Below are 12,518 nucleotides of genomic sequence, written 5' to 3'. Positions count from 1 at the left end.
TTTGAGTATGCAAAACAGTTTTTTTTTGTATTATTTATTTGTCACAATTGCAAACCTTCTTTTGTCCACCCCTGTATTTCCCTCTAGTTACTGCTCTTTCCAGTTTTTCACTTCCCATTCATTATTCTACCTGCTTTAGTCAACTTCCAACTCCTCCACACCTCGGCAATGTTTATCATGTACCACTAATGACTTCCATATTGCCAAACCTAATGGACATTTTTGTATCCATATCTTACTTACCAGCAATAACTGTTAGTGGTGAAAATTCCCTAATGAATCACTTCCCTAGTTACAAGCCTAGTTTCCTCCTACTTAGACTGTTCATTCTTAACCTTTGCTTTTTCCTCTTCCTCTGCTGGGTATCAAAATGTTGGATTTCCTCAGGTACCCTGTCTTTTCACTTTTTCCTTATATAATTTCATCACCAACAAGGCTTTTAAATATTATCTACATATTGACATCTTGCAAGTTTATATTCTTGCTACTGACCTCTTCTGGGAGCTCTAATCTTGTATCATTTGAATTGCTGCTGGTATATTTTCAGAAGCACCCCAAACTGAACCTATTTAAAACTAATCTTTTACTTCCCACATCCAGAGATGTCCATTCTACTCCAGCCTTTCCAATTTCAACAGGCGGCACCATCACCAAACTGACTACTCAAAACAGAAATATGGGCATCATCTTGAAAGCTGTCTTCTTTCTTATTCACCATACCAAATCCATCAGAGTATGCTGGCTATTTAAATCTCAAAGACATCTTACTCCTTGTCATTCCTTCCCATTCCACTGGCATCATCCTGTCCCCAATCACTTGGCTAGATAATTGCAATGGCTTCGGAACAGGACTCCCTGCTTCTTCTATTTTCTTCATCCAACTATCTTTCACTCAGCAGCCAGAATTATTTTTCAAAATATAAATTTCATGATTCCACTAACCTGTTCAATAAATCTCAAAGGTATATGATTACATACAAATAAAACCTAGACTCCTTTTTGGTCTGCCACTTGAATCCTTTTCAGTTTCACCTCCACTTTCCTTATTCCATCCAGGTCTGCGGTTTTTCCCTTAAGTTCCCTTATATGTTAAAGGCCTCCATACATTCTTTTTCTCTGCCGTGAATGGTCTATTCCTCATCTTTTTCATGATTAGTTGTTTCTTATCCTATAGTTTTATTTTAAACAGGACTTCTTCAGTGAAGCCTATCCTCACTACTACTGAAATAGAGCGTCTTCCAAATGCATCATAAGTCAATTCCATTTGTAACAGGAACATTTATCATTCTCTTTTAGGTCATTAGCATTACTAGCAATATATCAGTGGACCACGGTATCCTATAAGAGCCATGTCTTCTCACTAGCCATGAGGCCTAAGACTAATTGTTAATAAGGTGGCTCTTGGATAACTGCTGCTTTGTAAATGCTAGGTTCTTTATTGCCATATTAATGATATTTACTATTTTTGACTACACAACTAGATAGTAATTGTCTGATTAATACTGCACAGGTGGATACAACATATATAGCATCACATGTAGCAATACAGTATCATGGCTGCTTCATGTTGCTAAAGCACTAGAGAAAAATTTTCATCAGTCTGAAAACTCAAAATGAGAGTTCAAATATTGAATCTGGCCATATAAATGAGGAGAAACATGAAATTCTAGACTCATTTATTAGATGCATAGGTGTACTAGACCGGTAAAGCCATGTACTGTGCTACTTAATAACAGTATTTGAGACTAGATAAGATGCAATGTCTTCAACTGCTTTCCAGCTCTTTCTAAACATGGCCCAGGCTATCATGATTATTTTAATATAATGAACAGCACTGAAATCGTTAAGTATGTACACCTACCTAATGGCTGTGCTCACTACCCATTTTGATCCTAGGAAATGTTATCTCTGAAAGCAGTGCTGTTGGAGCTACTCTTAAAAAATTCCAGGTGAAAACTTCCCCGGCTATTTCCCCATCCTGGTAGAATTAGTACCTTCTTCCACTATACTCAGAGAGCATGCTGGACCTCTATTAGAACATTCCTTTCACTATATTAAAATTATCCATTGTGGTGTGCTTTCCCTGCCTGGAGTACGGGCCTTCCCCTTCCCCCTTACTCCCCACCCCCCTTTGCCTTTCTCTCTCCTAAGCTCTAAGGGCCCTTCTTTTACTTCTGTAACTTGTTCCCTGAGCCTACAAAGCCCAGCTGGCTCACTTCTACTACCTCTGTGACTTTCTCTTGTAATTTGAATGAATGAATGAATGAATTTTAAAAATCCATTACATTATATGTATCTGTCATCACTCCCACTCATTTTCCCACCCCCACCTAGAACAATAACAAAAGGGACCATGCTTTGTCTGTTTTTTATTTCCAGTTCCTGATAAAAGAGATTTCAAAAGAATGCTGTAGGATCTTGATTGATTACATAACTTTCTGAAACCTTTTAAAGCAATAGCTTAATCCACTAGAAAGATTGCTGTCAAAAAACCTGCATTTTAATTATAGCTTTACTATTCAAACCTATGAGCTTGGACAAGCCACTTAATATCCATGTTTTGCACTTTTTCCATCTACAAAAATGTGGTCATAATTTGTTATGCCTTCTTCTTGGAGATGACAGAATAAATGAACTGACTCGTATGAACTATTATGAGCTCTTCTGAACAAGGGAAACATAAAATTCTAATTTTGTCTTCCTTTGTGTTTTATTTTACCCAGCATATAATTACCTCATGAGGGGGACTTAAAAAGTTCTTTTGAAGAAAATAATGAAACCGGAAATCAAAAGACCTATAAAATTTTTAGGTTTATTCTACAATTTAAAAAAATGACACTATTCAAAAAAGAAAGTGGTGATTATAGGCAAATTTTCTATGTCTTGAATGAGGCTCTGAGTTCAGAGAGAGTTTACAGACACTAGATTACATACATTTATAAGCATCCAAATTTAAAATAAAACCATAAACATTTTCCTTTTGGATAGTACATAGCTTGCTAAAAACTAAATGGAGAACAATAAACGCACTTTGAAGAGCTATGAATAAACAAATTTAAGAACATAACGAAAAAAAACTTCCTTATAAAGTTCATTGTATTTTAACTATTTTTGTTATAAATGATTAACATTCTCTCTAATCGGATACAATATCATCATTTTTACCTTTCCTCTCACACACAGACTCAAAATATTCATAGCATCTCTTAGAAGCTAACTTCAAAATGACATTCCAGTATTAAAAGAGCCTCCTCAGTTCCCCATCTGTCCACACAAACTTGTTCAAGTACATAAAAAAGGAAACATGATATTACCAATACGCCCAAGTTCTGAAGCTATATCATGCTGATCTGATCATGGTGTAGGTTTCCACCTTAAGCTTGGCAGGAAATGTTTGCTTTCTTTCTGCTTAGTGAAGCCATTTTATCAGCATTGACAGTATTAAATAACAAAGTGGGGGCAGACAGCCCACTAGTTAGGACCTTAGCTTCTGTTGACAGACCTCAGAAGTAACATACAAGGAGGGAACTTTTAAGGTTATTTACTCATAGATAAAAAATTTTATTAAGTTTTAGTTGAACAATCAAGTCACATAGCTACAAGGCATTATCCCTGAAACTGTTGACTTCTTTAAATCTGTGCCTCACTGGCCTCACTGCCCGTTTTGACACTTTCTTTATTAAAAATGTGATCAGGAGTCTAATTAATAAACTAAAGCTATCAATATGTCAAGGTTTTAGGCTGATTTACAGCAAAGAGAAAGCTTTACTACTCCTGTAGTATGACGAGGTTGCTTTGCTGCAAGTGACCATTGACAGGTGACAACTGATACTGCCCCAAAGTAACACCAGTGTCCTAGAGGACTATTTCCTCTTCACGGGCTAATTTTTTCTTTATCTTAAAGCTTTTATATTATTACATGCTATTGACTATTAGCTGCTAATTGCTTCTGTCTGGCAATGGCTGTCATTGTTGTATTATTTTGATTCTGTTTTTGAGATGTGGTTTTATAAATTTGTTGAAGGTAAATTAAGAAAGCCTTTGAGGAATACTATTGTGGAAAGCTACGGCTAAGACAAGCTGAGGAATCTTCTTTCATTATACTGGATCCAAAAGACTATTGTTTCTTTATGTACCAAGACCTCTAATTCTACCTAAAATATAAACATAAACAAAATTTGGTTTATTCTGAGTGCCAAGTAATTCTCTTGTATTTAGATATAGGAAAGATTTTATTATCCAAAAAGAGATAGGACTATTAAAGAATAAAATCAATGGATAGTCTATTTAAATATTTCTTTTAATTAAAAAAAGTTATTAATGTTAATCCTATATTATTTGCATTTGGACAGTCTATTAGTTGTAGAATTTTAAAGAGCTGTTAGAAAACAATACCAATAGTATTAAATCCTTCTCAATATTATAAAAACAAAGACACAAATAAGACAATAATTTGGTTCAAACTTCTGATATATTTATTGTTAATATAAGAAAATAGTCTAAAAATGAGTCAATGTAGTGAACTATAGCTTTTCTTTTTAGTTTGCATATGACTTAGCATTTAAAAAATAAATCAGACTCATATATCTTTATGAGACTATTAGAACTTATATAACAAACATATTTACTATATCAAATATTTTTAAAACTTTTTTCCACACCCACTCAACCGATGAATATTCATTAAACACCTACAAAAACTAATGTACTTAATATAGTAGGTTTTCCCCACCCTTGGCATCCACATGTCTAGTAAGCTTTATTTTTATATACGGCTTTTATTTAAAAGTATATGTATAGGTGTAAATGACAATAACCTTCTATTTAAGGATGTTATACAGTAGGTATAGATTCACTTCAACCTCTAATCTTTATCTTTAAAATATTATGTAATAATAAATGCCTGTAACAATAAGACTAAATCATTGAAGGTAATATAAGTTATGTTAACTAACTTGAAAGTCTTTAACATTTAATATGGCAGGTTGACCTTTTTTATTTTCTATAGATTCATAATGGATAGGGATAAAATGTAGTTCTTCTATAAATAACATTTTCTACTTGCAGAAAAAAACATAAACGTCTTTAAAAATGAATAATTAATTATATGACATTATATTTACCAAGTAAATAAATTGTAACAAACAAGCAAACAAACTTCAATTTCATAACATGACCACTTAATTGATAGTAGATGATAGAAAGGAATTCTACAAAGAGATTAAAGAAAATACAGGAAAGAGAAATAAAGGAGCAAGGAGGAAGGGAGGGAAAAGGGAGAAACAGAGGGAGAAAGAGCAAAAGAGGAAGAGAAAAACAGGCAGAGGAGAGAGACAAATAAATTAGAAAGATGGTAAATAAGAGAAACAGAAATCATTTCTTTTTAAATCTAATGTTTCAGTTATTAAAGTATTCATTATGTCTCCTTGAAAAAGACTCTTTCAGTTTGCCATTGACATTTTGCCTGTAATTTTGCTATTATTCAGTTCTAAAACAGGAGATTGACTGAAAATTTGATGAATTAACAAAGTACTGCTATTCTTAGTACCAAGATTCACACTATATCATATTTCAAATCCTAGTATAATTTTAAAATAAAGGGAGACTATTTTGATCTATAAGAGCATCTCTCTCTCTCTCTCTCTCTCTCTCTCTATATATATATATATATATACATATATATATATATGGGAACATAAGTACATTAAAGAAACACAAGAAAGGGTTAGAAATTATTATTATTTTTGAATTGCTATCACAGCATTGTAAAAACTAAGTTACACAGTCTTCTGTTTTTTTTTTTAACTTCCCCATATACTAATAATATATGTATTAGAAAAGGAACCTTATACACCAGAAATAAATTGATTATATTTTGAGGATATGAAAGCTATGATAACTTTCCAGAAAAAGTCATTATTCATAGTAAGTAAAATAAAAGCACCCCAAAAGACACTTCATCATTACAGAATCACTCCATTAGAAATGACTTTATTGCTTTTCTTTGACTTCTTTAAGAACAACAGTACACTTGTTTAGGGCACATTCTTCCCTCTCAGATAAAAGAGTTCTGAATTTGGCAAAACATTTGGTCCAGATAATCAATTGTCTATATTTAGTTTTCACAATGAGAGTTTCTCATAGGCTTTAAATAAGATGGCTGTGTTCTGATTATATGATTAAACTGAAAAGTTAGGTATCTTAGCTTTCTAATCTAATTATATATAAATTAGAATGACTTAGTAGAATATATTTAAGCCATATTTACATTTACTTCTCCCCAGTCCTCATAAGACAAAATATTTCACCCACAAAATATTTTTGTTAATATTTAGATTATAATTATCGATATTGCTTGATAAGAAGTAGAGAACATATGATAGCCAAAAAACATATATGCATATCCCATAGGTACAGACGACCTGGCTGGAAGGGGGCAGGTAGGATAGGGGCTGGATGGAGGTGAGCAAAGGGGGGCAAAATAAGGACATCTGTAATAGTGTCAACAATAAATAATAGAGGGGGAAAAGTAAAGAACAAAGATAATGAGAAAAATAAAGTTCATTTTATAAATAAGCCAAGCCTAAAACTTAATTTTTATTTCTCATGTTTGGAATTTCTATTCATTTCCTTAAAGAGTAAATTTAGTATTAGCTGGGTAGCTCAGTTGGTTAAAGCATTGGTTGCGGGTTTGAGCCCCAGTCAGGACACATATCAGAATCAAACAATGAATGCATAAATAAGTGGAACAACAAATTGATGTCTCTCACTCTCTCTGTGTCAAACCAATAAAAATAAAAAATAAAAAAAAATAAATAAATTTAATGATTATATAGAATCTATAATTATCTAATGCTATTGGCAAATAGCAAAACATTCTTTATTAGTTTTGTTTTTTTTTTAACTAAGCATATAACCTAAGATGGTATTTATAACTGCAAGTCATTAAGTTAGTTGGTCATGAAATCAGTTTAGTGGACTGTGACTAACATTTTTTTAAAAAGAAATAGAAAATACGGGTGGGCAATGGGGGAATAAAGTGGGACAACTGTAATAGAAAAACAATAAAAATAAATTTAAAAAAACAGAATAGAAAATAAAGTGGAGTGAGAGTAATGTTGCTTTGTGAAACTCTTGCTTCAGTGGCATTTATATTCATAAATGTATTATGTATTGTTTTCATCTTGCTTTAAAATGATAAAGTAAAATGATAAACTAAATCATTGATATTATTGCTATAATAATATGGGATAGGAAATGATTTATTGTGGGGTCTTGATTATATAATGTTTTCTGTGTAACTATAATGGATTGAAATACTAACAAAGGTAGCATTCCTATCTGTTTTCTGCCTCTACTTTGCACACTTATACTCTAATTATAATCACAAATATGCGATTTTCAAGCCAGGTAAGTATGACTTTGTAAAGGAAACAATAAAATAAGGTTAAAGCCTAAATATTTCCTGTTAATATTCTCTTACCTGTTGGTAATCCTTTTCCTCTCAATCGGTCACGAATAGCCTGGCTTCGATCAGGGTTTTGTTCACTGTTACAGGAAAGCTGATCCGTCTGTACATAGTAATCAAAAATCAAATTTGACAAAAGAATCTCCCCCCCACCTTTTTTTTTCATGGTAATTGGCTACAGAACGACAGTAGTTAAGACAATTTTTGGAGGGTGCAGCATTAAGTAGAGACACTCCACATTTGCTATTGTTAATCTGTATTCCTTGAGTAAGATTTATGTAGCTCAGTTCTGGCCAATTCATCCTCAGGAAATAAAAGACAAGAAACAGTTATCAAAGAGTAATCTGCTAACTAGGGAACAAAGTTAGCCAAATTAAAATAGTTAAAACGAGTTCCATTTGAAAACAGTAAACTTGAAGTGTTCTTTTTTTCCCCAAACTGATAACTACTTTCGTCTCTCAAGTCAGATTATACTTTTAAAACCATATTAATTATGGTATAATAAAGCTTTCACCTGATTGTAACTATTCATTGAGGGTACTGATTTAAATTATTTTCAAATATAATTTTCTAGGTTTTCCCTGCCAGAAATTATATCTGAGAAATGCTTTACAACAAGGATGCCAGCCTGCTAAACCAAGCACGCCGTTGTCCGGAGACAGCCAACTGACCTGGAGTCTGCATGATCCTTCCCCATGTGGGAAGGCCACCCTCCCCTCCACACCCCCACTCTTATTAGGGATTTCTGGACCCAAGGGTAGGTAGGACGACGACCATGTCCAGCTTGAAGCAGCTAGAGGAGCTTGAGACCTTCGCCCATTGTCCTTTACAAGATTACAAAGGGTCTTAATATCTGAGAGGGAGGGATAGTTATTTTTTACGAACCATGGGTATGGACTTGGGGGGGGATGCTGGGGGAGGGAGATACTGGGTGGAGGGGAGTAAAGGGGAAAAAATTGGAACTACTGTAACAGCATAATCAATAAAATATACTTTAAAAAAAAAAAAAAAAGAAATGCTTTAAACTAAATGGACATATTGAGGGATGACAAATTAAATTTAAATCAATGCTCTTTTGAGTTCCCTTTATAACAAAATGTTTTAGGAGTCTTAAACTTTAATAACTTTAACTGAGGGTATTCGTTTAAAATAAAGCACATCAAATTAAACAGAATTCCACATTATAAGGGATGAGAAGTTAGAGAGAACATTGTGTTTCTTCAGACGATTACAAGAGTGAAAATTTCATGAAATAAATGTAAGGAGAGAGAGTGGTGAAGAGAAATTACTTAAATCTGGCACCAAGAACATACATACCCATTTGTTTATACACACACACATTCTAACATTCTTCCTTTAGTAAAAGTTGTTTACAAGTATGGATTAAAAAACTGTTCAAGGTGTTATATTCAAGGCATTATGTTTCTTACCTGTAAGATTTAAATGGCTATATTTCTGAAATAATGTTATCATTTCAATTACATAAATGACATTAGTCCATATTGTACTCTTATGTCACTAACTGAAGAGATAAAGAATATCCTGCATCTCTGGGAATCCCTTTATCAACATTACTATTAACAATAGCTGTCATTCATTGAGCAATTACCATAGGCAGGCACTACCTTAAATGCTTTACATACTTTATGTTATTTAGTCTTCAAAACACCTCATATCAGAGGTTTTGGGGGGACTATTATTCTCTTATTATAAGATAAAGAGAGAAATAGCCAAAAATTTATAAGAACCTTGAAGCAGCTCATTAACAATGAAATAATTTTATCAGTAATATCAGTAGATGGTATGTATTATTTTTCCTATTTTACAGATATGTAAAACTGAGGTAAAAAAAATGTTGCAACATTAAACTAGTGGAAGAACTAGAACAAGTAAACTAGCCTGCTGACTTTTATTCTATGCTAATTAATTCAGAGTAAGAATTATAGTCAATATACTTAATTTCACACTGAGTGACAGACTGACTCATTCTATCAGCTACTGGAGGCAACGACAGCTACAGAGAAACACAATGGCTAACAGCGTGGCCTTGGGAGCCAGAGGGGTCCAGGTTCCAATTGTGTCTCTGTCATTTACCATGTTTGTGGCTATGGGTAAATTATTTAATCTTTCTGAACCTTATTTTCATTATCTTTAAAATGAAAATAACATTAAAATTATCTTTTGTAATCTGGGGCTGTTATGGTGAATAGATGTGAAAAGCACATGAGTACCTTAGCCCAGTGCCTGGCACAAAGCAAACACTTAAAAATGGTAGCTGTCAGATTTATTCTGTCCATTGATGTCCAGGAGACTAACAAGAGCATTGACTGGAAAGATGAGGGGAGCATTATTGTTTCTACTTAGTTGAAATTTGCCTTTTGAAAGACAGGCTTTCTATATACTAATTCCAATGGACCCTTCTATGATTCTCCTCTCCCACTAAACAACCCACAGACACTCACACCTGACTTATAACTGTTTCTCAAACACACCCCACTCTTTCTTATTTCACGGAATTTATTCAAGTTCACTTCCTTCTGCCTGGGTTACTCTTTCTGTCTCATCTATAGGATCTAGTTCGAAGTGCTGATTTTCAATGCGGTCATACCTTGTATCCTTTTCCCCACAGCTTTGAAAAATTTTACTATGTTACTTTTCATAACTTTCTTTACATTTTTTTTTTTATTTTTGGTTTTTCAATTACAGTTGTCCCTTTTTCTCCCAATTTCTCTCCCCCACCCAACCCACCCCCTCTCCCGCAATCATATCCCTCCCCGTTGTCCATGTCCATGAGTCATTTATATATGTTCTTTGACTAAACCCTTCCCTTACTTATCCCCCTTCTCTCCCTCTCCCCTCCCCCCTATTGATTGCTATTCTGTTCTTTGTTCTATTTTTATAACTAAGCAAATGGATGTAGAACTTTAAATAAGAGTTCTTAGACTGCATAGTATATTCTATTCAAATTCGTATCTCCTATAGTATCTAGCACAGATTTCATATGTAGATGAGCAATATATAGCTATTGTAATAAACACTAAATGGATGGAGATCTTTTATCTAATATGGGAAATTATTTCATGGAGAAATATTTTTTTCATGGAAACAGAAAGAAAAAATATTTCCAGCAATTTTACCATAGGAGTAAAATCAGCAAATAGATCAAAAGTCTTAGAGGTGCGGTGTAATAGAAAAATCCCTGGACTGACTACCAAGAAACATAAATCCCATAAACTGTGTCTCAATTTTATTTATAAAGTGAAGAAGTTAATATTGGTAAATAGTTCTCAAAGAGAGTGTTATAAGAAGATCTGAAATAAGACCCCAATATGTTTAGGGAATGTTTCACTTATATGCCTGTCTCTCCTGAAGGTTAGTAATAAAGGCTCTGAGAAATTCTGCAGTGAAAACAATTTCCCTTAAATAGTTTTTCCTCAAGCTTATTTAATCAAAGAGAAATTTTTTTAAAACAAAAATATGTTTGAAAATATGTAGGAAATCTTGGTTTGGATAGAGGGCTTTCATAGATTTTTAGTAGCTTTACCTTTATCAAAAAAATCACAGGCAGTAATATGAACAAATAAATCAAATAAAAGTGGAGCAGCTGTAGTTAAGGAAGGGAAATACGCAGTCAAGAACCCCATTTACTCAGCTTCTACAACCTGCTTTCCCCTTCATTTAGAACTGCAAAGGCTCCATGGGGTATAGTTTACCAACAATATACCTAGAAGCACCTCTGAGCCTGTTTCTTAACAACTGCCAAAGTATGCGGAATTTGGATATACTCCTGCCAGCCATATGACATCCTGGTTAAGATGGCAAAACTACACTTCTAGGATGAGGAAGCCAGGAAGAACATGTGTGACAGTGGTAAATATGTAGCTCACACAAAGGGCAGAGAGTTATATTATAGTCAGGGACCATAACCCTAAAGGGTAAGAACACATAAAGTTTAGATATAGATTAGATATCAAAACCCAAGGTGTATCTAAACTAGGACAGAGGTGGGACTACCATATAGTTTGTAATTCTTAGGATTCTTCATATCCAAGACAAGAGGGAAAGTGGAAGAGTCCAGGTTTGGGGCCATAAGGCAGGAATACACACGTGCCCGCTACCTCATCCCCCACACCAGGCGCCAGTGTTGAGCAAAGGAGGGGAGGGTTTGGGGAACATCTAAGGAGCCCAGACAAATAAGTGACCAAGAAAGAAGAATGAAGCAACAGAAAGCACAGTTAAATAATTCTAAAACCCATTTTTCATATTAATGCATTTTTCATAATAAACAAAACATGAGGCAAGAGCAGACATTTTCAGCTCTAATATGCTGTGATTCTATGACACTTTCTGAATTAAAAGTCTAAAAAACTAGGTCTCATAAAAGCTAGGAAACAAAGTTATTGCACTAGGCTTATAATCTTGTTTCAAATAAATAATTACCATTAGAAAAAGTAATTCAATCTCTTGTTCCTAGCCTTCAGTGAGAAAGTGCAACCTATAAAATATCGTTAAAGGAAATATTGTGATACACTACATTTAAAAATATGACTATATGTACCAGTGAGAGCGGCAGCTTACCCCAGAAAGATTTCCCAGAACCAGTGTTACCAACTGTCTCACAGAGGAAAACGAAGGCGCACAATTGCTGTTCCTGATGTGGGCACTGCAGGCATCCAGGACGGTCCGAACAGAAACCCGAGCATAAATAACATCCTCACACATTCCAAGCAGGATGCTGTTGAGATGATCTCCAAGTTTGATAGGCTGAATATAAAGAAGAGAGAAGCCACATTGATAAGTGTGAGTAAATCTTACAAATTTAATGAGACAAGCCATTGTAGGAGTCACAGAAACCAAAACAAACACACTTTAAATACTTGGAGGAACTTAATTCCTTATCTAGTAGTATATTTATTTTACTGCATTTTATACTTTGACATTCCAAAAAAATTATTAGCAGATCATTAACATACATCTCCCAACATAGGAAGTATTATAGAAAAATTCTGGGTGTTTTCTGTATGATAAAGAAATGGAATTCTTCAATTAT

At 33.8% G+C, this 12,518-nt stretch overlaps 1 protein-coding gene across 1 annotated transcript in view; it reads right to left on the bottom strand.

Moving 5' to 3' along the window:
• The window catches only part of PTPN13 (protein tyrosine phosphatase non-receptor type 13), a 168,840-nt gene that overhangs the window by 117,310 nt on the left and 39,012 nt on the right, over positions 1 to 12,518 (bottom strand). The window contains exons 4-5 of the mRNA XM_090266264.1: positions 12,047 to 12,232; positions 7,484 to 7,571 (exon numbers count right to left, since the gene is read on the bottom strand). Coding sequence (XP_090122390.1) covers positions 7,484 to 7,571; positions 12,047 to 12,232 — 274 coding nt within the window. The remainder of the gene's footprint in view (positions 1 to 7,483; positions 7,572 to 12,046; positions 12,233 to 12,518) is intronic.

This window comes from Furipterus horrens, unplaced genomic scaffold (genome assembly GCF_987537825.1).
Source record: "Furipterus horrens unplaced genomic scaffold, mFurHor1.1.pri manual_scaffold_2, whole genome shotgun sequence".
NCBI lineage: Eukaryota > Metazoa > Chordata > Mammalia > Chiroptera > Furipteridae > Furipterus > Furipterus horrens.
Note: the sequence above shows the minus strand (reverse complement) of the source record. Positions and strands in the feature narration are given on the sequence as shown.